This window comes from Fusarium oxysporum, chromosome 3 (assembly GCF_000149955.1).
Source record: "Fusarium oxysporum f. sp. lycopersici 4287 chromosome 3, whole genome shotgun sequence".
In the NCBI taxonomy this organism is placed as follows: domain Eukaryota; kingdom Fungi; phylum Ascomycota; class Sordariomycetes; order Hypocreales; family Nectriaceae; genus Fusarium; species Fusarium oxysporum.
Genome location: NC_030988.1, coordinates 1,135,286 through 1,160,252, shown reverse-complemented (window position 1 = coordinate 1,160,252; position 24,967 = coordinate 1,135,286). Strand labels below are relative to the sequence as shown.

Sequence of the window (24,967 nt, the reverse complement as noted above, 5' to 3'; positions counted from 1 at the left end):
CTTTCGACGCTTGACTTCTACTTTATGCTCCAATGGTTCTGAAAGATAGGCTAGCAACAAGATGGCGGACAAAGCTACACGAGCAGTATCGCATGGCCAAGCAGGGTCTTTGCCAGCGTGTTCCTCAATTTACCACACAATCGTCATAGAGAACTTTCGCTAAGAATACAGATCCCGCGCTCGTCTTCGCCGCCCAGTGTTTGAATGCATGCCCTCCTGGCATATCCCCTCGCATCAACCTAGGACTGTCCATTACCAGAAGAATCAGCGCGAGACCATTGAATTTGCCTCGACACTGTCCGATTGAACTGTTGGATCCGGCTCGTCGTCTACGAGACAGTTGAAGCTGACATGTGACCATCCGTCCTCGTCCGCGTCTGCCTCTGCGTCCGGACCTGCGTCGCTGCCCTTCGTATGTTGCAGATCCTTCACGCCTTGCACTGGAAGTGTCGTCCACGCCTCGGACTCGGTAGGCTCGGCATCATCAGTGCTCGATAGTTCCTCAACAGCCGTGATGGTCTTCACAGTACGGGTGGTCTTCCTCAGCTCCAGATCGAAAGCCAAAGTCGCGTCATCTTCATCGCCCTTCTCTGCTATTATGCTGAGTGCGCCGGTCGGGTCAGTGCAGCTACCAAGATTCTCGAAGCGAGCCAGTCGATTGCCTCCATTGGACAGCAACCTGCGCAATTCGAGAGACCGATCGACCACGTCAACGCCACAGGGGCACCGAAAATCGTGAGCCTCCTCCTCTGCGTTGCCCTCAGTCTTCTCGTCGACAACTGTAGCCGCGCCTGGAGCAGCCTCAGCGTTCTTCTCCTCATTCTGTCTCTCCTTCTCTTTCCGCATTTCCTCTGTCCTGGCCAATCTCCCCTCCTCCTCCTTGAGTTCGACAGCGTGGAAAGAAGGATCAACAAAGACGACTCTAAAGCCGCTGTCGCGCTCGATGATTTCCGGCATCATCTTGCTTGGCCCAAGCTTCGGCACCGATGAGGCCCCGGGCACACTGAACCAAGGGCGTCTTTCTTCGTCGGTTTTGAGGTCGAAGAAGTCGCCGCTTAGCTGAGTAGCCAGACGCAAGATCTGGACTTGCCGATCATTCCACATCTCGAGGCTCTCGACATAGTCGAAAGCCTGTATCTCGTCGAAGCTGTATTTCGACTGCTTGAGCCAGCCTTTGGGGAAGAGGGGGGGATCACGACGAAGTCCTTCCTGCCTCCGTACTTCCTCCTCTCCGACTTCTTGGGCCAGTCGTGCCTCCTCGGCTTCTCCCGCCTTCTGCTCGTCTTCCAGTTGCGTCTTCTCAGCATCTTTCTCCTTCGTCTGTTTTCGCTGTCTTGCTTTCGCGCATTTTTGTTTTCGCTCTCCTTCATCTCTACTTCTGCCGATGGTGCCTCCACGGCTTCTCTCTTTGCCTGCTGCTCTTCCTGGGCTTCATCAGCAACAGATTTCGTCAGAATGTGATACTCCGCTTCATTCCCTGACGCGGAATCTGTTAGAACACCATCCTTTGCTTCGCTATCCGTCTTGGCATCCGTCAGAGTCGTCTCCTGTGCTTGTTCCACGGCTGGAACCTCTGCGGTCTGCACGGCGTCTTTGGTAGGCTTCTGTAGAGACTTGTCACAAGGCCTAGATTCAGCCTCGTTGGCGAAGAATAAGCCCGTAACCAGATCATGCTCCCGCAGGAAATTGGCGTACATCCTCCGCGAGCCCGGTGCCTTGGTGCCCCCGTCCTTCTTGTGCGTCGTGTCACTGGCTGTAGTCTCCTCTGTCGTGGCCATGGACTCTTCCGCTGCAGTCTGACTCCCTTCCGTGGTGACCGTGGCGATTCCCGTGATGACGCTATTGTCGTCCGTGGTGACTGTACCGGCTTCCGGAGTGGCCGTGGCATCTTGAGCTGTGGCCTCTTCCGCCGTAATCACTCCCATCGTGGCCGTACTCTTGGCGCGTTCTGCCTTTCGTTGCTCCTCTGTTTCGCGAAGGTATGTCTCGATGTTGTCTTTGGTACTGAATGCATACTTGCCGAGCCTCTCTCTCTCGTTGAGCGGCGAGAAATCTGTAATGAGTTCGGACTGAGAAGCGCTCTCCAAGGCAGAGGCACTTTGACTCTCGTCCTGGCGCAGAATCAGGTTGAAGTAAGGCGTGAGAGCCTCTGCGTGGAAAGCCGGACCGAACCATTCCCTCAGGGCGGGCCGCGTCTTTAAGGAGCGCATGAACATCAGGATCACCAGGATGAATCTCCACACCCCTAAGCCACGCGTATCTGCGTCCTCCAAGAGATACGGGACCATGGTGTTGATCAGTTCGATCGTTGCATCATGGATATCCCTCGCGTTGGCCATGGCGTCAGAATCGGAGCGGTCCTCGTCCGTCACAAGGTCGGGGGCAAATTTCGCCATCATCGGGCTCCATCTGTTATCAGCAAGAGGAATTCCAAGCAGCAACAGGCAGAGCAAGAGGCCGAGTTGGGCGCTGCAAGTGGTCAGTTAGAGACAAATGTAACGCGATTCCGTGGGGCCAGCACATACCTTGGACAAATTCTAGATGTCTTGGCAGGTCCACCGACCTTTATTTTCTCCAGTGCTGTATAGACAGTCTGGAGATGATTATTCCTGCTCTCCTCATAGCCGTTTGCCTTGAGGGTCTCAGGCTCCAGAGAAGCAAGAATCAGGTGGGCAACAGCGGTAAGGAAGTGGTCCTGGTCGGTCTGGGGGATGCTGGCCGGCTTCTCAGCTGCCTCCTTATTCCGGCCAAAAATCGGGTTGATAACGGTCAGCAAGGACTCCCGCGCGGCGTAAAACGGGGTTTTGACGACGAGAGACTTGATGTAGTAGAGAAACCTGGACACATCAGCGTCGAAACTTGCGTCAGGCGAGGAGAAACGGGGCTGGACCAAGATGGCCAGGTGATGGTAGAGGCGGCCGACCGTGGGATCATCGTTCCGGGCCTGAGTGTACTCTTCTCGTGCAGTGTTCCTCCAGCACTCCCTCACGTTCATGTCCCTCTCTTCAACGGCCATTCTAAGCAGCAATTATCAGTCTCTGTTGGCACACCTGTCCATCGTATAGTGGACGCAGCAGGGGTGGCGCTTCTACTTACCCGTATCGTGCTAAATCTCCTTTGCATTCGACCCAGGTGAGACGGAAGCTCGGGACGGTCTCGCTCATCAAAGATATTATACCATACGCCAGTATGATGAACTGCTCCATTATATCCTGAGATTCGGGAAGTCGTGTGCGAAGGACCTCGAGAAAGGAATGTATTCCGTGCTTCCACATTCTTGCCGGCATGTTATACTTTGCTGCGAGCCCACGGAGCGCTGGCGATGCCGAGGGGTGCTGCGAGGCCAACAAAAAGTCGTAATGTTCGTGTAAGTTTGTGCGGTGCAGCGCAATGAGAGCTGCATACTGCTCAATTCTGAGACTACGGATCCATCGACCGGAGATCAGCACCCAGTATTCCATGCCAACCTTTTTATACCGGCTCTGATCACTCAGCGGCCTCTTATCAACATAGATTGGCAATTCAGTCGCGGGCGTCTTCTCAGACTCAGACTTTGTCTTCTCGTCGAGGGCAACAGCGTCGACTGCTGTATCCCCCGTGTCTTTGCCTACATTCTCGGGCGCAAAGTCGGCCTCTTCAGCGCAGGTCTGGGGCTCCGGGGTGGATGGACTGGCGTCCTGGGCTGAATTCTGTTGGGTGGCGTCGGCCTCGAGAGCCGTATCTACATCCGCTTCAGCCTTCACAGGAGAGGGCTGCGGCTCTTGGGCGGATAGGTTGGCGTCATGGTCTGAAAGCTGCTGGATGGTGGCGGCCTTCTCGGGAGCAGCATTTACGTCCGCATCTGACCCCTTGAGACATTTTTTCTCGGGATCGACATTCTCGAGAGCAGTCTCTGCCTCTTCGGGAATTATCTTCACAAAATTCTTCTCTGTGTCCACCTCCTCGTGAGTCATCTCGGGTGCGACCTCCTTAGAAGCGACGACTGCCTTTTCGGAAGCGATGTCTGCCTCTGTGAGAGCTATCTGTTTAAAAGTCTCTTCGGTAACCTTGGAGGTAACCTCTGCTTCCTGAGCAGCTATCGCCTCGGGAGCAACCTTCTCAGAAGCCTCCTCCTCGGGAGCTGCCTTCACCCCCTCAGGAGACGTCTCCTTGAGAGCCGTCTGCTGCGTGCTGCAAGAGGGAAGGAGGCTGGAGCGAAAGTGGAGGCAGAGAAGGAGGTCGCATAAGTAAAAGCGTTGAACCATGTTCCAGAGGCGATGTCGGCCCGCGTGGATGCATCGCCAAAGGGCCCAGAGGCCCAGAGCAGGCTCTTTTGTTCTGCTTTTGGCGGTCTCGAGATCGCGCAATAACTGGTCTACCAAGTCGTATCCAATGTCGAGGTAGTGTTTCCCGGCTATCACCTTCTTGTGAGCCTCTTCGCCTATTTCGGACACATTGACGGCGGCCAGCTTATTATACTCAGGCCATCCAAGTTTCTTGGCACGCAACTCCAAAGCCACCTGGAATCCATGCAGATAGTCCTCGGGGTCGCCAACGTGCGGAGCTGTCTTTTCAGACACGGGCAAGTCCTTGGCTGATTCGAGAGTCCAAGGCTTCTTATCTCCCTTTGTGGCGTCCTTCTGAGCCTTGACGTACCAAAGACGAACAGTTTCAGCTGGGTTCATATTGCCCTTTTGAAGCAGTATCAATTTGGCCTCTGGGATCGTCAATAGGTAGTCGGGGATGTGGAGCGGACCGTCTGTCCAGGGCATCTGGCCATCGTCGGCTTCTATGCATTCCTTTTCTACCGTCGCCAAGGCGTCATAGATACCCTTCACTTCGGCCACCAGTTGATCGTTGGTAATTGGACACGTTTCATGCTGCCTGATCATCTTTTCAGGGTCATGCAGTGCGTCTTGATTGTCGGTCTTGACGACCTCGACCTCCGTGGCGACGGCATTGGCAGAATCTCGTCTCTCGCCAGTGACAGTTGCTATATTGTCATCGCTGTCGTCCACTTTGGTGTTCTCGTGGCTCTCAATACCAACGGCGTCACCCTTGTCGGGCCGGGGAGACTGCGATGATGCACCATCGAGCTCTGTCACAGCCAGCACCTCCGAAGTGTCTTGAGATACGGAGTCGGTATCAGTCTTGACGTACTCGTCAGGAGCATCTTCTGATGCGCCGGAAGGCTCGACCCGCGACGGGACCTCGGACTTATCTGGACCACCACCCATGATGGAGTCTCGAATAAAAGGAGTCTGCCAGAAGAGCGGCAGAGCTGTTGTAGCTGATATAAATTCAAAGGAGGAATCTCGGTTTGTGAATAGTGAGACTTGTCGCGAGAGGTGCGAAAATCCGAGCAAGAAAGAGGGAGTGCACGAGGACGAGGGCAAAGGTTTATAAATAAAATGAAAGGTTGGAAAATCGGCGTTCAGGTGGTCACCTCCCTGAAGTGCAGCCTACAAAGTATGCCAAATAGGCGATACTTTACGGCGCCGAATATAACGGTTGTATTATGTTTTGGTTGCCTTCTGGATGCCTTCTTTGCAGCACCCAGCAACACAGGCACACCCCCTACCCCCATCCCCTTCTTCTCCACCCTTTTTTCAACCCCCTTTGACAGCATGGCAAGCCCGAAGACTGGGGGCCTGGGGGCAAAGTCCGAGTGCTGTCAGGCAGATTCGGCAGAGCGTGTTTCAATTCATCGAATCACTTGAAATCACAACGGCCAAAGTCCCAAAGAATCGCCAATATTTGCTCGTGCAAGTAGCCCGCCTACAAGTAACTGCCAATCAGCACTGACATACACTGGCCAAAAGGAACCAGACTGTACAGTTAGAAGGCAGGCGGACCGCGACGTAAAGTGTGTTCGTGTGCCATTTGAAGGATCAGAGATAACTCACGAGGTATACGGTCACTCCTACAGAGACAGGGAAGCAACCGATGCCTGGTACCTTGTACTCTGTTTTCCTTTTTTGGGGCACTGCCTGGCCAAACATACACCGAGAGATTGAATAATTCGCGCAGGTGGAAGGCTTGTGCAGGGCCTGGTCGTACGAGGCGAGTCTTCGCCGTGTCATCGGTGTCACACAGTCTTCTTTCTTGCCGTGGGTTCCACAATACGACCTGTCAGCCTCATGCTGCGGTGAGTTGTCCCCTTGCCTAAAAGTGCCTAAAGTAAAGTGCCTATGTCCGGCCCCGAAGCTTTCTCGGCCGCTATAAACAAAGAGAGGCTTCCTCGGCGATGGAAAAAGAAGGTGTAGTGATGGATAGGTCAGGGGCAAGCTCACGCACAAAAATGTACATCACTTTCGAGTGGTCGCGATAATTTAGATTGATTGGGCGATAGAGGAAGCAGGAAGTATCAAGGATGCGTGCAAGGCAAAACGCCTGTAAGTGATCGGAGCCCAATGGTCACATGCGAGGTGAAAATAGCGGTCGGTTGGGGTCCTTGGGGAAGGTTCGTCCTATTATGTGTTGGTTTCGGGCGTCTGGTAGGTTAGGTGAATTATTCTTCTGGGAAGGTGTTGAGGGAACTTGGTGCGCCTGAGGCCGCAATCTTGAGATGAAAGTGGGGTCTGCGGCCGTAGGAAAAAAAAAAATTAATAAAAACAATAACTTTAAATAAAATTTAAAGTTTAATATATGTAACAACTAATTGTGACGGTGGTTCCCAATTATGGATAAACTAAGCCGTGCTAGGTTTATTGTTTGCAGATTGCGTAGGGCGTGATGCTGCGCGCTGTCGAAGTGTCACGTCTCTTGATGGTAGATTCAATGCGTGTTAGGCTTAATCAATGTAAAGAAGTTTTATTGATAGCTGGTGAGCTAGTACCTATGGAAGTGCAAATGAATGTGATCTATATACTGAAGGTGCTTGGTAGTAATCAGTGAGGTCGTTGTGAGATCGGTGGTGATCACGTCAGGTCAGTACTGACTACAACGGATCAGCTATGGTCACGAATCCTCGGCGCTGATCTGGCTTGGTGAAAGGCGGCGTTTAGAAATGACTGTAAAAGCTTCTTGCAAGAGTGTTCTGGGGATCCTCTCGCGACGATACTCGGTTCCAAGCCCATCGCCTCTTGGTCCTACGCGCTAGGATGATGTCATAATCGTAGTTTTGGTCGCCGTCGAGTAGAGCATAATTCGTGGTCATGCGCTTCCATTCCGTCTGCCATCTTTTTACGTCTGGGGTTTGAATCTTGACTCTCTCGTCCTCTGGCAAATTATCGATATCCAAGGACAAGTTGTCAAAAACATCCCACTGATCGTCAAAGTAAATCCCGATAGCTTCAAAAATTTGACAGAAGGCGGTAATGCCGCTGCGTAACAACTGAAGTATGAGACTGTCATACCCGGTAAACAGATTTTGAAACACTCGATCTGGCTGCCAGTGTTCTTCAAACTCTTTAGTGGGAAGGCGTTTGGATTTCCAAATGCATTTCTCGCCGGCTCTTAACGATCGCCGAATATCGTCACCCTTTTTGCCAAGAAATATGCGAAAGTTTAGAATCGTGGGCCGGATGCGGCGCAATTTGAAGACCATATCTCTGCGAGGTGCAAAGGCTTGTGTATGTCTCCGTCGTCGAGGAAGTCCACGGGAGCGTGTGCATCTCTGCTGTTGATACAAGCACGTGCGATCAGAAAATTGGTAGCCAGGCATGCTGTAAAGTTCCGATGTCGAATATTTTGGCATGAATGTGAAGGCCGTGTGGACTACACTGAGGCCGCTTGGAATTGAACGGCGAAGGAAGTAAAGCATCAAATCGAAAGGCACAACGAGCTTTCCCGAGATATTGCAGCCTGTGAGATACAAGAGTAATTCGAAAGAAGGGAAAAGTGATCGTGGAGCGTGGGGATGTTGGACAACTTGAAGCGGAGTTTCAGTCATTTCCACAACTTAGAGCCCCTAGCCCATAAATATATTCAATTAAGGGGTTGGTTCTCCGGTATCCCTGCTGGTGTACTCCTGGAAACCCCGAATTCCCAGCCACATTGCAGCTGCTTGTGACCGCAAAAGCTCACTGGAGTTGTGGCATAGGCTCGTTCGCCTTGACGACGAATTCTTGGCCCAACAGCTAGCCGGTGACGAAGAAAGCGGCGGGGCAGTGTTCAACGTCACAGACAAATTCGAGGCTATTTCCCAAGGCCGCAGGTTTGAATGCTGCGACACCAAAAACACAAGATACCATTGACCCAACCAGCAACAAAGGCACGATGAAGGGCTAGTCCTAACTAGGCTAGGCTGGACAGGTCACCGTCTACAATGCCCCAGTATTTCCGCCCTCGACGGATGACAGGCGCCCAATCTCAATTATACTGTTCCGCTATTCGTATGAACTGATTTCATCAGGATGCTTGCTATCATCTTTGTTTCATTTCGATCGCCTTTATGACTTCATGATGTTGCATTGTCGTGCAATGGAAATAGGACACAATGGCCTGGCCCCTGTCAAGGACATCTAGAAAAATCCGATTCGGGTCTTTCCTGTTAGCCAGCGCTTCTCGTGTACTCAATGCAATGACTAGCTTCAGAGATAACAAGGACTGGTGTGACGAATGTACCACGGTACCGGCCGCACCGTTTCTGACGGAGATGCCGGTGCCGACGCGAAACGTGCGCAGTCATTTGAGCCACCTCGTGCTACGCGTCTGATGTGGAATGCATCCGTGGTAAAGCGCGTTCAGAATACGCGAAGTGGGGGAAGGCGATGGATCACTTACCCCAAAATCAAGACCCCGCCCGCGTCATTTCACATCAGCCCCTCATCGCCTGTGTCGCCCCCATATCATCCTTACAGCAATGTGACCCTTGCAGAAGTAGAGAATAAAGGGTTTACAAGCACAAGGTCGCGCAAAAGCTTCCTTCCAAACTTGGACTCGCGCCAGCGTCTTCCACCCCCAGGCATTGCTAAACTATGGCCCAGGTGTACCGAGACTGTCAGGCCCCGCTACCATAACGCTTGCTCCACATTTGTCGGAACTACCCTACAGCCGCTCACCATCACCCCTCTAGCTTGATACTCAACTCTCTCCTGTAAAAATTCTTTCTTGGCACGCACTGTTAGTGCGGTGCTAGGAGCGGGATTTTCTGCAGGCCACGCGACCACACAAAAACTGCGGGGACGCTATCGGCTCCCTAACAGCAGTTTTCAGAGAAGGAATTTTGGAGAGTTCGCCTTCTCTGACAACACCTTTGTCGGATCTAATGGCGGCACCTCAGAACCAGAACGCCTTAGATATCGGAGGGCGATGCCCCGGGCATTCGTAGCGACATCCTTCCGATCAACGACGCCGATTGCGATGGGTTTTTCTCCTTTAAAGGCAAGCCGCACCGTCGGCCTCTGATCCCTTCCCGAGGTTTTTCCCTGCCGCCGCGACAGTCGACTACGAGCTACAACTTGGTTACTGGAGATTGTGGACTGCGTCAGCAGATGTAGTGATGCGCGAGAGAATTCTGGTCGGTGGAAAAAGTTCGACAATAGATTGCCCTCGAACCCGCTGACGGGTGACGGGCTTGAGAAATACAGCACCTTTTGTGCCATTGGTATGCTGGATGGTGAAGGAAGCGGGGTATCCTGTACCTAGCTAGCTCAGCACGTCTTTTGCTCCAGTAGGAGATTTGGCTTCGTTACAGCCACCCAGACGAAAAATACACATACATACATACATACATACATACATACATCTAGCTTGATACTTGCTGCTTTGCCAGTCTTTGAACAGAAATGTTCTTCTACGTGTGTTTTCAATGAGTTGTCTCCAGAGACTTGGGGACTCTTTGGCTTGTTCTACAGGTTACTGTACCCACTAGGTCTCGAGCGTCAAGTGAAGAAGTGTGGCAATAATACATGCATTACATCCCTTAGTGAGCAAACATATTTGCGTCTCTTTTGCTTCCATTCTTGAACCTGTCGCCGTCTCCTTCCGTTACTCGATCTTCGTCTCCCAACCGCCTTCGGCTTCGAAGATTTCACCGACCGCTTTACCGACCTCCAAGAGGTGACGGTCGCGATATCGTGGTGCGACGAGGGAGAGGCCGATGGGCATGCCGTGGTCACCCTTGAAGCCTGGCACATTCAGGACTGGGACATGAAGGCCCTACACGATCGTTAGTCATTGTAAGATTCGTACACAGTTTGTCACTTACGCTCCACATCGCGCAAAAAACATGGCTTCCTGTACTCTCCAGACCAACGGGGGCCTCATCTGGTACACTCGGCGTGATGATTGCTGCATACTGCGAGGCAATAAAGTCGAAGACAGGCCTCATGGCAGCCAATTTGTCGCTAGCCATCAGTTGCGTCTTGCGAGTGAAATTGTCGGAGTTCTCGACGTGCTCAATCAAGACTTGGCCGATTTGGTCTTTTCCAACTCTATACTCTGGTAGGAAAGAGGTACGGCCCTCGGTGTGAAGCCCAATACGATACCACTCTGGCACATCATCGAATGCCGAAGGAAGCTCAAGCTCATGTACTTCTGCGCCATGGGATCTAAGAAGATCTGCAGCGCGGGCGAGAGCATCTTGGGTTCCAGGACCAGCCATGGGCCAGATGCTCGTCTTACAGATTGCGAAACGTGCCCCTACGATGCCTTGGAAAGAACGATCCTCGTCTTCGTCATCTTGAAGAGCAAAGACGTCGGCCAGAAGGACCAGATCTTCGACACATCGTCCATACCATCCAAGAGTGTCGTACATCAGAGCGTATATTTTCTGACCCTCGCGAGAGACGGAGTTCCAGGTTGGTTTGAACCCATAAATCCCATTGAATGATGCAGGACGAATCATGGATCCGCCTGTCTGTGTCCCAAGGGCCACGGGGGCTTGGAAATCGGCAACAGCGGCTCCGGAGCCGCTGGATGATCCGCCCGGAGTGCGTAGAGGGTCATGAGGATTGTGGGTCTTGGGGCCGACATGGATAGCAGCGAACTCGGTGGTAGTTGTTTTACCTAGCTTGTTAGATGCAAGTGTGCAAGACGTATATAGAACATACCGAAGATAAGGGCACCAGCATGACGAAGAATTCGTACAGAAGCGGCATCTGTCGCGGGAAAATGCCCATCGTATAGTGGCGAGTTGAACTGAGTAGGCATGTCTATACAATAATAAGCCCCCATCTTAGTGTCGGATATAGCCTGGTCAACTTACCTTTCGTGTAAATGACATCCTTCACAGCGATTGGAAGTCCATGAAGAGGTCCTCTCTTTTTCTTGGGGATCTTATCTAGACGTCTTGCTTCCTGCAGGACCCTCTTCTTGTCCAGGTATGCCCAAGCTTTGACGTCTTCATCGCGTGCCTTGATCCTCTCAAGTAAAGACTCAGCATACTCTTGGACTGACATCTCATCCGCCTGGATTTTCCCAAGAGCTTCAGAAGCCGTGAGTCTCCATGGATCGATCCGGTCTTTTCGAGAAGGGATCTTTCTCGGACGGGCGACCGAACCAAATCCATCACTCCGACCTGTTGTCGGGCGAGAGTGTGAATCCTGTTGTACACGCCTTCAAAAAACATAACCCGAAAGTCACCTGTTCGACACCCTGGGCTCACGCCTACGAGACTCAATGGCAAAGCGACATCAATTGCACAGCAGGATGAAAGGATCAATCGAAGGGCTTCGTGAACATAACCCCTACCAATATGAAGGGACAAGGTCATCGTGCTCGCAGACGGAGTACCGCATCTATCCAACACCCAAGGAGGAGGCAAGACCAGTAGAGGGGAACACGCACAGCCAAAATATCGTGGACAGGGCGCTTTCATCAGAGGGAGCTCTCATGGAACCGTCAATTATCTGAAGATAAAGTGCTTGGAGGACTGGAACTCGGCACATTGTCGGTACTCAAGATGACATCAGCGACTTGAGTTCTTTGCCAGATAAGAACGCGGTTGGACGATCTTACATCGAGAGAGGCCAACGTAGCAGGCCTGAAACTCGACGGCGGACTCCGACATGTCGGTCACAGAACAAACCTATGAGTCAACGAAACTCGACCTCCGGTCTACAGCAGGCTCAATCAGCACGATTGTCAGGAAGGAAATGTCAAGACAAGCTACAGGCAGACTGAAGAGATCATTGAAAGCCATAGCACCAGTCCCAAGCAATATCGGCCCCCAAGTAATACGCCTGTAAATAGCCGTCGTGAAAGCTACACCTTGATGACCTGAATCCGTACTCGATACCTTCAAGGGCTCGAAGAGTTGAATGAAAGGGAACTGAGTGGCAATGTTGCACATGTCAAACGAAAGTTTGCGCTTGTCTCACAGGCGATGATGGTCCGTAAATGATATTCGTGGAGTCAGATTGAAACAAGTCTGTATGGAGTTATGGAGTTGTCAGCGAACGAGGTCTTGTTACTACTGTAGATCCGGAATGAGCATGTATTCACCGTAGATCGTTACATGATTTGGGTAATAGCCCATGTAAAGAAATAGATGGCTCCTTAAAGGTGACTGATGCCATATCCGAAATGTCGTTGCTAACACCAACACCTTTACCTCCTTCAAATCATACGTTGAAGACATATGTCACAATGAGTCGCATGTTGGTCTCGCTGACTTTATCTATGGCGTCTAGGTCTAAGATGGAAAGCCACCATCGAAGCCCTGGATGAGGCGTCAGTTGGAAAGGATTGGGTTGCCAGACGGCATTATCGGATGTGCTGGCTACTAAGAAACAACTATGAGGGGCACACGACAAGACATACGTGATATCAACGTCGTTATTGTAGAATCGAGTTCTGCCAATAAACCACTTAAACCTATCCACAATTTCCTTCAAATGTGCGGTAGGGCATGTACTCGTCCACCTTCCCCGTCAAACCAGCTATCTAGCCTTAGAGTATACCTCCTTCAAGTATTCTTCCCATTCACCTCCTTCCCCTTCGACAAACTCACCAGATTTATTTCTCGTTTCCACTGCCTTGATGCCATAACCGCCTTCAAAGCCATTTGCACGTCCCAATACAACAGGTATGAAAGTTAAATGTCCAGGACACTTCTCCTTACATCTCATTATATGACAGGTACGTTGATAAATGGAAGTATGAATTATCTCATTGTAATAGAAGTGTTTGTGTTTGGACTTGTTCTAGTTAGCACATGGGCTTGGTAGGCAAAGAGGTTGGAGTGTGTCTTACACAGGCGAATCCGACTGTCATCCCCTTGCTTTCAGCATTTTCGACTTCTTGAGCGAACTGTTTCTCAAGTTCTTCTTTAGACTTTTTTTGGTCTTTATCGCTCATTTTCTGCACAGCGGAATCTCGTTACAGAATAATGTAGAAACTAGATTGATTTAAAGAGTTGCTGCTTAAATGTGAGCATGCGTACCGACTTGAAGTGGAACATCGGTGCCTTTATATATTGGATGGCTACAGGTAAAGGATGACGTTGCTACGAAGGGTGAAATATAAAACGCAGATTCGCACCCCCAGATGACACTGCAACTGGAAGCGACGTTAGGAACGTGATCCGGTATGGTAGTGTCACTGTGTGGTTGCAAATGATAGGTCATTGACAAGGATGTCGCGCGGAACAGAGTCCATCCGCCTCAACCAGGAGCATTGAAGAATTTGGAGGCAGAATTTAGCGCTCTGGATCAGGCGCCACTGCGCATGTCCACCTGTGAGTCAACGGCCTGTCAGTCAAGGCAGGAGATGTATCAATAACGAGCGTCTGTGCAGAGCGATCCAGGTCCAGGCCGAGCCACCTTTCAACCCTTATAATACACTACCGATAGGGTGGCGATCCGATAGGCTCGGAGTGATTATTCTGTAGTGGATCCTGGGGTTTCAGCGGCATGTTTAACAGCGAAGTGTGCTAACCCTTGAAGTGTGACGTGACAACCAATTCGTAAAGTGGGTATAATGGCAAAAATCATTGAGATCTAAGCTCCGTTCTAGAGACTACAAGGCCGGGGGGACGAAAAGCAACAAATTTCAGGATAGTCCTGGATCCCTGTACTGCTGAAGTCAGACAGTCGGTAAACTTTGAGGCCTGACACAGGCCTGCCAGCACATACGTGAAGCACATAGCGAGAGTTCAGGATCGTGGCGTGCCATACAAAAAATGCGGCTCTGCAAAGGAAACATCAGTCTGACACCGTGCCTTGACGGCCGGCATTGGCATTTTTCGTGATATAGATAGTAGTATATACGAGAAACAGACTCTTGTAAGTATTCTCATAGCGTGCTTTCATTGGGATATGTCGAAAAGAGTCTGAAGACATGACTTGAAACATGTGCAAGATACACGATGAGCCGCTTGACAGTGTCGTGCTCTCATCCATGGCGTACTGACGAGGCCAAAAGGAAATAGTAGAAGCCTGGCCGCGAAGCAGAGCCTCATCCCTCTTGATAGTCCTCCGTTTGTTGTTTCTTCACCGCTCCATGGATGACTGGTTGAGGATCCCTTGCTACAATTGACGTGTAACAATGTGGCCAATTGGCGGTTGGAAAAGGTGACGGACAGCCTGACTCTGGCGTAGGTCGCTCGCAACGAGACAGCAAGCAAAAGCTCTGGGTGAAGGACAGGGGCAGCAACATCGGCCGCATCTACAAAGGTCGACCTTGCAAAAAGTCCACACACACGAGACTTCTGTGTCCCAGGATCCTGCGGCCTCAACTTGGAAGCGCGTAACTGAGGCCAGAAGTGCAGGCTGGCCTTAGAGTCAGTGAGAACTATCAAGCTGTAGCTGCATTTGTGACCCAGCAAAGTTGTAGGCGTGTCGAGATGGATCATGATCTTCGAAGCTGTACAAACTCTTGAACTTCAGTATCATCGAGAGAAGCATGTGAAACGCAAAGAGAAGACATCAGTGTCATGCGCACAGAAGCGTAACGAGAGGAGGTACCCTGAGGCGGCTGCCAAGTACGCAATAGTTTAGGTGGTGACTGGGATTTTGCATGAACAAGGGTTCTTCCGTTTCCCTCGGAGTCCTCCACAATTCGGGCCCTAGTTTGCGCCCCGTTAATAGCATCTGGTGGCGGGAGACGTCCAATAATGAGGATCTATTTGAGCTAGCTGAGGTCCGTGTTTGCTCTGGATCCTTGTTGCATATATTACAACGGGTTGCAAAGGCGGGACTGGTAGCCTGCAACGTGGCTGGTAAGGCCTTTAAATTGACAACCATGAACCCCTGAAGCGCCACATGCGTCGTCAAGCTTGGCACTGGACCGTGCCAAATTGGTTTGTATAATCCCTGGAGTCATTTTGGTAAACAAGGGTGCTATGAGCCCGGAAGGTTATGGAAACGCCAGTTTGCATTGCATCCCGTCCCTGCTCGCGCTAACTTGAGACTGACTAGACATGCCCTCAGATGAGCCGCGGTGCTCATACTTTGGATGCGCCAGTCTGCAGCAAAACCAACAGTGGAAGCATCGCTTATGCAGTATTTCCTTAACCAAGAACATGGAAGCTAGATACCAGGCATCAGCGCGAAAGACGGGAGAGAAGCAGGAGTGAAGGGACAACAGATCGTCAGTTCTATGGACGCTATTGTAACTAGGACATTCGTCTGGTGGCTCGAGAGTGCTCGGATATCTTGATATGTACACCGGTTACAAGGACGAACAAACTGTATATGCCTTGATGATTTAATCGAGACCGCTTTGGCGGCCTCATCAATCATACAGTTACAAACAACCAGTAAAATCGATGTAGTGTGCACACCGCAAGTAGCTGACCATGGAAGTATTGGCGAACTTGGCATGTCTGATATGTAGCCAGATAATTCAGTGCCATTAATAGAAGTCCATGAAGCGGAAAGAGGGGATTACAGGGATAGGACAAGCTCTGGCAGCTGTCAAGCACACAACAGCCCTGCGGCAGGGGTACGATATGAAACTGGGTTCAGCAGTAAAAATATGCGGGATACACAATGAGTTGGTTGATAGCGCTGTGCTCTTATCCACGGCGCAATGATGAGGCCAAAAGGAAATAGTACAAGTCCGGTAACAAATCAGAGCCTCATCCCTCTGAATAGTCATCCGTTTGTTGTTTCTTCACCGCTCCGCTGATATCTGACTGAGGCCCCCGTGCTAGAGTTGATGTGTGACAATACGAACACCTAGCGGCTGAAATTAGGATCAAGAATGGGAATTTTCTTGAAAGCTAACATGCTGATGCTGACGTAGGTCGCTTGTGCTGCGGCAGTGAGCAAAGGCTCCGGGGTGGAAGAGGCGTAGCAAAATCGGTTGCATCTGCAGAGACCAACCTTGCGTAGAGTCCACAGACACGACACTTCCGTATCCCGGAACCTACGGTCTTAAATTGGAGTCGCGTAGGCGATGCCAGTAGTGCAGGCTGGTGCTAGAGTCAGTGAAAGGTTTTAAAGCTGCAGCCGCATTTGACCCAGCGGTGCTCTGAGCTTGTAAAGATGGATCCAGCGAAGCCTGATCTGATCTACCATGTTAGATAATAATTAACAGGATACTGGTGTTCTGAGGCCATCGAAGCGGCACAAACTGTTGAACATAAGTCTCTTATATGCATGCGTTATTTGTGACAAGTCGCTGCCTTCATGAACCGTCCGTCTAATGCTGGCTGAATATGTACATGGCCAACCAGCAATAAGTAATTGGCCTAACAGATATACTAGATTTGCTTATGTTAAAAAAGGGGAAGCAAGGTTGAGAAAACAGGGCCCAAAATTCGTCATTCAAGCCTTTTCAAGCTTCCTGCCTTGACCACCAACTGGCCCAACTCCATCAATCCATTATCTTCACAATTCGTCTTGATCTCACTTAAAAAACAAACAGGCGAACCACCAACGCTTTCGTGAATACGATCCATTTCGAATAGAGTCAGCGGTGAGTTTCAATACCCTGGCGAACTGGCGGATTGGTCCTCGGGCTCGTCTCGATTACGGACGATCATAAGGCTGGGATTTGAGCGAGCCAGGATGTACACTCTCAATGGTGCCACCCGTCAATTCAGTATAAAGTTTAGCTCGTTTGATGCATGGGCGCTTGGTGCGACTACGGTCTGTGCCGCTGGAGCCCTGCGTGCCTGAAGGATGAGACAGCGGCCCGCTTAACGGATGCGGTTACCGTGTATGGTACACGCTCAGCCATCGCGTAGAACAACATGCGTGTCATACTATCCACAGACTTCAATATGTACAGGTAATATTAGAACGTACAAGCCGAATAGCTCTGAGTGTTGCACATCAGTGCCGACACAGTGAACACGTAAGGGCAACATCTCCAGGCATCGCTGCGGGGTGAGCACACCGCTATTTGGCAATGTGAACAACTTGAACGAACCCGTTCCGTGTGGCATACAACCTGATAAGCCAGTGCCGCCCCTTGAAGTAGCGCAAAGAGTAAACGGCAGGGATTGGGTAGGTCTTGGCGGTTTCCAACCACAAACTAGCCCATTACTAGGGATGCCGTGTGAAACATGGTTCATCCGTCTCACCCGCATCACTCTTCAGCGCCCTGCTCAGCGCCCCTGCAACCGGCGGCTGGAACACATTCCGGGTACAGGCCCATGTGTTGATGAGCTTTTTGACACCAATGCAAGTGTATAACATACCCCCTCCAAGGCATAAATACTAGGATTGTTTGGGTAGCCGGTCTTGGGGTTCCAGTCCATTGCATAATTACATGAGTCGGCTTTCGGACTACCCTTTCTCAGTACCCTTTCCAAAATCATTCGCGAGGCAGTTTGAATGATGCTATTCAGGCCAGTAGTGCGGCCAGTCGGGCCTCATCGTCACCATTTCTCCACATCACTTGATCAACTCGTGAAGGATCAGGCATATAAAGTTGCCGCATCCGATGAAATATTGGTTGGGTTTTCCTATACACTCCAAATATCACATTCCATGACACTATTTTACTAATACTCTACAATATCGTTTATCCTTGACGTTCGTTATACATGCTTTCAAACATGTACCAAAACAATGATTCTCGTACCTCAGAGTCTTCCAAACTTGCATCGTCTACCTCAGAGTCGGGCTTGATGGTAAACGAGGGCCGAAATGAGTCCATCGCGGAGGCCACTGCCCCTAGACATGGAATCAGCGAGAAGAGGTATAAAGACCGAACGCTTGATTATCATTCGCTACTGCCCTATGAGACCGAGTCAGAGTCTCAGGCCGACGTGTGGTTGCAGAGAATCATCAATGAACTATATACCTCAATCAAGGGACACGACTTTCGTCCTGGCGCTCTCCAATTGACCAAACAGCTCAGTAGTTGGCTCCAACTCAAGCATGAGATGAGCAGGAACAAGCGCGCAAAGCTTGTTAAGCTCTACTATTGGCTTTCGCTCAAGCCTGGGTTAAACCATACGTGCTCAAATAGCTTCTGTGAGATGTTCAAGACTCTGACAAAGTACGTTCCCTCTCAATCAGCACATATTGGATTCCCAGAGACTGACCGCTATCCAATAGGGAATCTCACTATCTCGAGCCAGAGAAAGACCTTCTCCTGGACTGGAAACCTTTGTGGCAGCAGATGAAAGCCCGTAACTTCTATGACGATCAGGCGTCTTTCCCAACAGGGAATTTTATCTCAACTACTTGTATCGAAAGAATATGTGCCCATGCCCGCCTTTATTTCGACCCTGCACAGCGTTATGCGATACTTGAGGAAATTCTGCCGTTCTTCAAAGCAGATACGGTGCCAAACGCCCTGGTTGTTGTTGATGTCCTGACCGCCCTGTTTCCGACGAGACCTGCGCCAGTTGACATGCATGCATCAAGAACAGACTCAATGTTTCCCACATTCTTCCATTTGTGGGCCCTCATGGGGAAATCCGTGGACTCGGATTTTCTCTTCATCAAACTGTTTTCGCGTTTCAGTAGCGATCATCTGTGTTCCTTGGATACCAATTTTGGTCGCCACGGCATTTTCACAGAAAATCAGTCCAACATAATTTTCACAGCTATTCAGGGGCTGTTCGGAGACACACCTCGATCCAATAGCCTGGATGATTCTCATTTTATAGCTCGTCTAATTGTCCATTCAGTGGCTCCTGCATGTGATGGAGATGATTGTTCTATTTTGACGAGCTTGGAAGGGCTACTGAATCATGTCCAACAACTAAGCCCTTTGACGCAAAGGGAGGGCCGGCTCATTCGTTGTCTTACCACTGAGTTCGTCTCGCGCTGCAATCGCGAAAAGAGTGGTGAGCTAAGAACACCTCAGAGTCGCAAGATCGATGACGAGTTGGAAAGACGCTTCGTGTCGTTACTGAAGGGAGTGACTTTTAGGGGCCTATACTCCAGTGATGAAGGCGTATGCGACGACCACTGCATAGCTTTGCAAATGCTCGCTTATCTGGATCCCGACCTGGTGTTGCCGAGCGCCTTGCAACGATTTTATGCCAGTTTCCAGCGTATCCATGAGATATCTACTATCATACCGACTTTGAAAGCATTAAGGATGTTAGTTCCTATCATGTGCAAACTCAAAGGATATCGATGTCACATGACTACGCTCCTGGATCTTGCTATCAGAGGTATTGATGCCAATGATCCAATTGTAGCACACCACACGCTTTGCTTCATCAGAAATTTTGCTTATAGCATTCCTATGGTAACTTTGGCGGAAGCGGGCAACTGCATACATGACAATATGCTAGCGACAGAATGGGTCCAGGATCAAAGAAATCGCATGGAACATGAAGGCTCCAACATGAGTTTGAACTACAACGAAATGAGCGACCAGGTTGAGGCCAAAATTTTGAGATCCTCGACTTTCGCATTCAAGCAGATAATTTCGAAGTTGATGGATGGAGTGTTCATGCTCTTGGACAATCTACCAACCGCTGGTCATATCCGGGAAAGCACCCATGAGAACGTTGTCAGGAGTGTTTTGCAGCCTGCACTATCGACCCTGTTCGCATCGCTTTCACCAGAACTATTCGATACGGCCCTCGAAAAGGTAGTGGAATTTACCACCAATCGTGGTATTCTCGAAGCAAGGGACGAAATGGCATCCATCCTGAACGCGCTTTGCAAGGTCAACCCTGAGAAGGCGCTCAAGGTTTTCGTTCCAACGCTCATCAGTAATATCAGAAGTGAGATTACTCTGAACGGCGCCGCCTCTGGTAATGGTAACGAAACAAATTGCCTACCTAGAGACCAGGCCCTGGCTCGGTACATCAAACTGCTGAATAGTGCTGTGGATTTCATTGGCTGCGAAGTATTGCAATACAAGAATGAACAACTCGATCTTATCAATCACCTACAAGACACGTGTCAAGGACCCTGTAGTCTTTTAGCATCACGCTATGTTGCAGACTTGCTCCAGAATCTAACCAGCACCTACTCACTTGATCACACTTTATACGAGCCCCAAACCATGATGCGTGGCCTAGATGCTGATGATTGGGGAAAGACCACTGAACCAGCTGATTTAACCATACGATGGCATCAACCCTCCTCAGCCGAAATATCATTTGCCGTTGAACTTGTTGTGTCTCAAACAAACTTTCTCAAGGAGAAAATGGGCCGGTATATTAGCAACTCCCAAAGAGCCAGCCGATATCACGAGTTTCCACGCTTGATTAATCACTCTCAGTGGATTATTTCAAGCGTGGCTTCCTTGATTGACCTTAAACAGGTGGTCGGACCTCAAGCTGATGAATTCCCATCAATTGAATTCTATGAGGACGCAGAGTTGCTTGTGCCACTCGGATACGCAGACGGTTATGCACTGAGGCTGGGCGATCCTGACTACAGAAAGCTGCATCAGTGCCGTGAGGATATCGGCTCTCTTATTCTCAAGTGTCACAAATTCCTCAGCGAGTCTCAAAACACCGATCCAACATCTCATGTAACACTCTGCTATGCTACCGTCGCTTGGGCCGTGGATGTTGGTATTACCAGGACCACGCCTCTTTTTCAATATCATCACGGCATCTACGAAAATGACACTTATGACTTCTTCATTCCGGGTCTAAGGAAACCGTACCCCCGGCCACTTCTTGTCAAGCGCATGGAAGTATATCAGCTTGACCGACGCAACAATAACACTGCTGCAAGACGCATGACTGAGCTAGATAAACAACTGGTGAACCATCTCGCCAATTGTATTTTCTCTCTTTATGGAGATGTACAAGTTGCTGCTCAATTAACTCTAAACAAAATGGCAGCCCACTTTATTGGAGGCAAAGAAAAAGCGGCATCTGCCTTCCTTCGGCATTTCAAACAAGCGCTTGAGGATGGCGTTGAGAGCAGAATCGAAGCAGGCCTATGTGCCTTCGCTCGTCGGCCCAATCTTTTCGCGAGAACAGTCATGTTGAACTGGGGCTTGGCTTCTGAAGCCATAAGATTGTATATTGATGCTGCAGGTATTGATAAACCTAAGATTCAAATGCTTGTTGAATTGGCTTCCGAGAACCTAGCTGAATTTGGAAAGCTCCTCGAGCATCCAACGCTGGCGGATGATGAAGTCGTGGAAGAAATCAAACCCCCCGAAGATGTCTCATTCGCCATTCGAAGTCGACGCAAGTTAAGCCAACAACGTCAGAAGGAGGTAGAAGAGTCCCAGGCCAGCTTGGGCTTAGAACTGACACGACGGTCCAAAAGCGCGAATCAGACGACTGCTCACCTATGCTTAGTCTTTGCCACCAATTTGTGCCTTCGGTTTTCCACAACGCCACCTCGAGAGTTCGTTCATCTTGTGATCAGGGGTACGAATAACCCTGTTCCATATCTTCGAGTCCATTACCTCCAGGCCTTCACTGTCGTGCTTTTCAAAATGCGCGAGCAAGCCTTATGTGGTTACAGATACCATAACTATCTTTTCGGCCAGCATGTGAATGACAAGAACCGCTCCGAAGTCCTGGTCCGAAAGGGCGACGGAAATTTCACCGATGACTTTCTCGAGGCATTCAAGAAATCGGAGACTCCACTCTATATGGTAGATGCTGGTTACCCCGGCTGGCTCGTTTGGGGCAAGAAGTTCACCTCGTACAAAGCCGAGCCTCTCTCGTTCAACTCCTACGATGAAGAGGCGACATCACTTCTCGACGACATAGGGCAGCGCTTGGACCACAAGTGGCTTTCTGATCTTTTCAATCATCTCGAGCAAGAGGAGCCGAATTCATGCCGTTCAGACTGCCTAGATCTCTTGGTACATGTATTCTATCTTATGCATGAAGGCAAGACGGGAATCAGTCTGGAGGATGTGAAAGAATTGACGCAAATGGTTTTTGGAGATGGCAATGATAATGACCGACACCGGGTAGCGTCAAAGATCGTTGGTGCTTTGGTTAAAAGCTGCCATGATCAGCCTTTATCGACCCAAGATCGAATTTATGAGTACGCTGCGCCCTTCATACTAAAAGTTGTTACGAACAACTTGAGCCCTGGGAATTTGGAAAGCTGGCTGGGCTGCCTAGATGTGATTACCGTCGACAGGGATCCTCGGCGTTGCTATCGTATCGTGGACAGTCTCAAGACATTGCGGCTAGGCAAGAAACATAACTCTATTTTCACTGACCAGTCCACGATCAAGTTACTTGAATTACTTTTCAACAACTTTGGCTGGCATTTTGAACCCCGACAACAGATCCTCGATAACCTTCTCAAACATATGAATAATCCTCACCCAACAGTCTGCCAGGAGATAGGCAGACTTCTGTCTGAAATACACAGGACCCAATATCACGAGTCATTCGAAAGCGTGAGCAAGCTTTTAGAGATCAACAAGAATACTTCAGACACTGGCATCTTGCCTTATAAGCCGACGCAACAGTTCAAAGCAACCATGAAACAAGTATTCGATCAGCTGAAAGAATGGCGTATTAGCCAAGATTCCGAATCGTACAAATCGGGCTCCCGAACTGTATTGACGTGGCTTGATTGCACGCTCAGGTCCCACATGTGTACGCAGCTTGTGCCCTTCCTTGCTACGCCGATTATGGAAGAGCTGTCGCACATGATGGACGTTGAAGGAGATGTTGAATTTCACATACTTCCATTGGATCTATTTATGCGATTACCTTATATTCCCTTTCCATGTGGCCAGGTTTCAGCCTTCGTCAAGACTTTGATCGAGCTTAGCAGCATGAAGGCAAGCTGGCGTCAACGAGCGTACGCTTTGGCCAACATGGGTACAGTCTCCGCCATGAGCCCTTTTCTTACGAGGGCTGATGAAAGAACAGCTCTACTTAGAGCTGTGTCTGAGAAATTGGTTGACAAGGCACCTGAGGTACGCCAGGTAGCAAGACTTGTGCTTGTTAGTATGATTGGTCGCCTACCTCGTCGAATTCGCGATCCCATCATAACACACATTAAAGGTGAATGCACGAGGAAGCTCAAAATCAAGCCAATGTCGAGGCAACAGCGCCACGCTGATGGGGCGGAGGCCATTCCTGGCATAGAGCATCACGCTGCAGTCCTAGAATTGGGGGCTTTGGTCACCGCATCGGTCCGAGACGATGCACCCCTACCGAACTGGATTGGTGAAGTAGTGGAGCTATTATCCAAATATGCCGCAGCTAATCGTGGTATGGCTGCTAGAGATGCTGGTATAATCGTAGGCAACTTCAAGTCGTCTAGACAAGCCAGCTGGGTAGATGATAAAAAGGTATGTGTCAGTTGATGGTTCGGACTTTCGGCCAGAGTGGCAAGCTGGGTACTAATCAACATTCAATAGAATTTCACAGAGGTTCATTTTACTCTCATTAGAAGGGGTGTCAAGCATGAGGCATTATTCATGAGGTTACCATTATTCGGAATCAATTTATGCGGACTTTGCGAGTTTTCAAATGGGCCAGGCGAAGGGATTATGACATATTGATATTAGGAACGTTCATTGGGCGGCATGCTTCGCAATGAAGTTGAAGAAGACATAATGGCGCCTCCTTTTGCCATTCGGGGATACGTCTGGATATACAAGTCGTCTATCTCCTCCGCTTCACGGAATGTCCACTTCAGTAAGTGTATGGTTGTTGCTTCTAGCAGTTCTCTCTCCTAGATCGAGTTTTGTGCCAGTTTGTGGCTTTAACAATTGCCCTGGTAACTTAATGTTGAGGTATGATGAATGCCGTAGTACTGGGAGGCTCCTCCTCGGCCAAAACTTTGATGGTATCGACGACCAGCCCATTAAGTATGGCGACCCAGACCATGGGGCTCCAACTTGAGTAACATCACTCTACACCCCTATCGCAATGCATCTGATCATTGTAAACTACGATTTCATGGACACATCACAACGGGCCCGAGGCTTGGTTGGCCATCAACGCTTTTGATTTCATAATGCAAGGCAAGAGTTTCCGAGATATCTTGAACTACGATTGGTGTTCCATTCTGGCTGGACTTTGCAACGTAGGGCCAAAAAGCATAACGCCGTACTCGTCGGAGTTGAAGTTGACTATGTTTCTAACGGCATGTTTGATATTAGTGAGACAAGTACGAGCGAATAGAACTGCAGTGGAGGACAATATAGTCGATGGTATCAAATCAGGACCTTTAAATTAAGAAAAGAGTCGTCATCACTACAGAGCCAGCTCATTCGCATTGCTCCTGTCGTCAAGTTAGGGCGGTTGGCAACAACATACTACTCTAGGGGAATTGTAATGATTTGCCTAGTTCAAGGGTGCCCTGAGGTCCATGAAAACCTTGTTGCTCCTGTCGTGAATCACAAACCGAGTACATGTTCAATGGCCCACGATTCGAGATGGTTGGATGTGCACCGGCAATGCGAGATTTGCGCCAACATTAGATACTACTCCGCAAACCCACCAGCTTGTGAAGCTGTTGTGAGGGGTCGCTGGATGCTCTTTCTGCTGGCGCAAAACCCGAGAAGCGATCGGGATGACGTCAGAGATTGTCATTCCCGCAGTTTGCGTGAAACGCGTTCCTGCATTGCGTTTTAGGGCTGGAGGCGAGGAAAACCTCTCTACAACGAACGTTATCTGGTTTTGGTGAAGAACGAGGGCCGTGCTTAGCGAGGTACACCACTGCATATAGGTGGGGATCCGTCGTCGCTTCCGTGCCGCAGTGGCTGTTAAGCTTGCGTCATT

At 49.9% G+C, this 24,967-nt stretch overlaps 8 protein-coding genes across 11 annotated transcripts; 2 read left to right on the top strand and 6 right to left on the bottom strand.

Annotated features, from left to right (window-relative positions):
• Nucleotides 1-93: 93 nt before the first annotated feature.
• On the bottom strand, nucleotides 94-6,564 carry FOXG_12558 (uncharacterized protein; the record flags this gene model as incomplete). 3 transcript variants are annotated; one of them, XM_018392367.1, is made up of 5 exons in its annotated part: nucleotides 5,886-6,564; nucleotides 3,097-5,757; nucleotides 2,526-3,017; nucleotides 1,377-2,469; nucleotides 94-1,320 (listed from the first exon to the last, which is right to left on the bottom strand). In XM_018392367.1, the coding sequence occupies exons 2-5, from the start codon at nucleotides 5,214-5,216 to the stop codon at nucleotides 265-267; spliced, it is 4,761 nt and encodes a 1,586-aa protein (XP_018252011.1). In that variant the 5' UTR covers nucleotides 5,217-5,757; nucleotides 5,886-6,564. The 3 variants fall into 3 exon arrangements, with proteins under 3 accessions (XP_018252011.1, XP_018252013.1, XP_018252012.1); XM_018392369.1 differs by having other exon boundaries at nucleotides 265-1,320; nucleotides 5,816-6,564; XM_018392368.1 differs by having other exon boundaries at nucleotides 265-1,320; nucleotides 3,097-6,564.
• Nucleotides 6,565-6,760: 196 nt separating this feature from the next.
• Nucleotides 6,761-8,223, bottom strand: FOXG_12557 (uncharacterized protein). Its single transcript, XM_018392366.1, has one exon. The coding sequence runs from the start codon at nucleotides 7,871-7,873 to the stop codon at nucleotides 6,983-6,985; it is 891 nt and encodes a 296-aa protein (XP_018252010.1). The 5' UTR covers nucleotides 7,874-8,223; the 3' UTR covers nucleotides 6,761-6,982.
• A 1,440-nt stretch (nucleotides 8,224-9,663) lies between these two features.
• FOXG_12556 (amidase) lies at nucleotides 9,664-11,409 on the bottom strand. The gene is made up of 4 exons (XM_018392365.1): nucleotides 11,132-11,409; nucleotides 10,977-11,078; nucleotides 10,133-10,932; nucleotides 9,664-10,083 (listed from the first exon to the last, which is right to left on the bottom strand). Exons 1-4 carry the CDS (start codon nucleotides 11,322-11,324, stop codon nucleotides 9,913-9,915), a joined length of 1,266 nt encoding a protein of 421 aa, XP_018252009.1. The 5' UTR covers nucleotides 11,325-11,409; the 3' UTR covers nucleotides 9,664-9,912.
• Nucleotides 11,410-12,254: 845 nt separating this feature from the next.
• On the bottom strand, nucleotides 12,255-13,403 carry FOXG_21000 (uncharacterized protein). 2 transcript variants are annotated; one of them, XM_018401331.1, is made up of 3 exons: nucleotides 13,120-13,384; nucleotides 12,370-13,064; nucleotides 12,255-12,295 (listed from the first exon to the last, which is right to left on the bottom strand). In XM_018401331.1, exons 1-2 carry the CDS (start codon nucleotides 13,222-13,224, stop codon nucleotides 12,807-12,809), a joined length of 363 nt encoding a protein of 120 aa, XP_018252008.1. In that variant the 5' UTR covers nucleotides 13,225-13,384; the 3' UTR covers nucleotides 12,255-12,295; nucleotides 12,370-12,806. The 2 variants fall into 2 exon arrangements, with proteins under 2 accessions (XP_018252008.1, XP_018252007.1); XM_018401330.1 differs by having other exon boundaries at nucleotides 12,255-13,064; nucleotides 13,120-13,403.
• A 554-nt stretch (nucleotides 13,404-13,957) lies between these two features.
• On the bottom strand, nucleotides 13,958-15,020 carry FOXG_20998 (uncharacterized protein). The gene has a single exon (XM_018401328.1). The coding sequence runs from the start codon at nucleotides 14,717-14,719 to the stop codon at nucleotides 14,174-14,176; it is 546 nt and encodes a 181-aa protein (XP_018252005.1). The 5' UTR covers nucleotides 14,720-15,020; the 3' UTR covers nucleotides 13,958-14,173.
• FOXG_20999 (uncharacterized protein) lies at nucleotides 14,718-14,864 on the top strand (the record flags this gene model as incomplete). The annotated part of the gene is made up of 1 exon (XM_018401329.1): nucleotides 14,718-14,864. One exon carries the CDS (start codon nucleotides 14,718-14,720, stop codon nucleotides 14,862-14,864), a length of 147 nt encoding a protein of 48 aa, XP_018252006.1.
• A 1,026-nt stretch (nucleotides 15,021-16,046) lies between the features above and the next one.
• Nucleotides 16,047-16,454, bottom strand: FOXG_20997 (uncharacterized protein; the record flags this gene model as incomplete). The annotated part of the gene is made up of 3 exons (XM_018401327.1): nucleotides 16,047-16,179; nucleotides 16,241-16,376; nucleotides 16,445-16,454. The coding sequence occupies 3 exons, from the start codon at nucleotides 16,452-16,454 to the stop codon at nucleotides 16,047-16,049; spliced, it is 279 nt and encodes a 92-aa protein (XP_018252004.1).
• Nucleotides 16,455-17,798: 1,344 nt separating this feature from the next.
• FOXG_20996 (uncharacterized protein) lies at nucleotides 17,799-23,648 on the top strand (the record flags this gene model as incomplete). The annotated part of the gene is made up of 3 exons (XM_018401326.1): nucleotides 17,799-18,321; nucleotides 18,381-23,529; nucleotides 23,631-23,648. The coding sequence occupies exons 1-3, from the start codon at nucleotides 17,864-17,866 to the stop codon at nucleotides 23,646-23,648; spliced, it is 5,625 nt and encodes a 1,874-aa protein (XP_018252003.1). The 5' UTR covers nucleotides 17,799-17,863.
• Between the last annotated feature and the right edge of the window lie 1,319 nt (nucleotides 23,649-24,967).

Excerpts from the sequence above, each read along its gene's own strand:
- FOXG_21000 (XM_018401330.1), bottom strand. The coding sequence starts at position 13,224 with ATGAGCGATAAAGACCAAAAAAAGTCTAAAGAAGAACTTGAGAAACAG. Across the intron at positions 13,065-13,119 it reads TGACAGTCGGATTCGCCTGT|TCCAAACACAAACACTTCTA; the intron begins GTAAGACACACT and ends AACTAGAACAAG.
- FOXG_20998 (XM_018401328.1), bottom strand. The coding sequence starts at position 14,719 with ATGATCCATCTCGACACGCCTACAACTTTGCTGGGTCACAAATGCAGC.
- FOXG_12556 (XM_018392365.1), bottom strand. The coding sequence starts at position 11,324 with ATGTCAGTCCAAGAGTATGCTGAGTCTTTACTTGAGAGGATCAAGGCA. Across the intron at positions 10,933-10,976 it reads TGCTGGTGCCCTTATCTTCG|GTAAAACAACTACCACCGAG; the intron begins GTATGTTCTATA and ends CTAACAAGCTAG. Across the intron at positions 10,084-10,132 it reads TTTTTTGCGCGATGTGGAGC|GGCCTTCATGTCCCAGTCCT; the intron begins GTAAGTGACAAA and ends ACGATCGTGTAG.
- FOXG_12557 (XM_018392366.1), bottom strand. The coding sequence starts at position 7,873 with ATGACTGAAACTCCGCTTCAAGTTGTCCAACATCCCCACGCTCCACGA.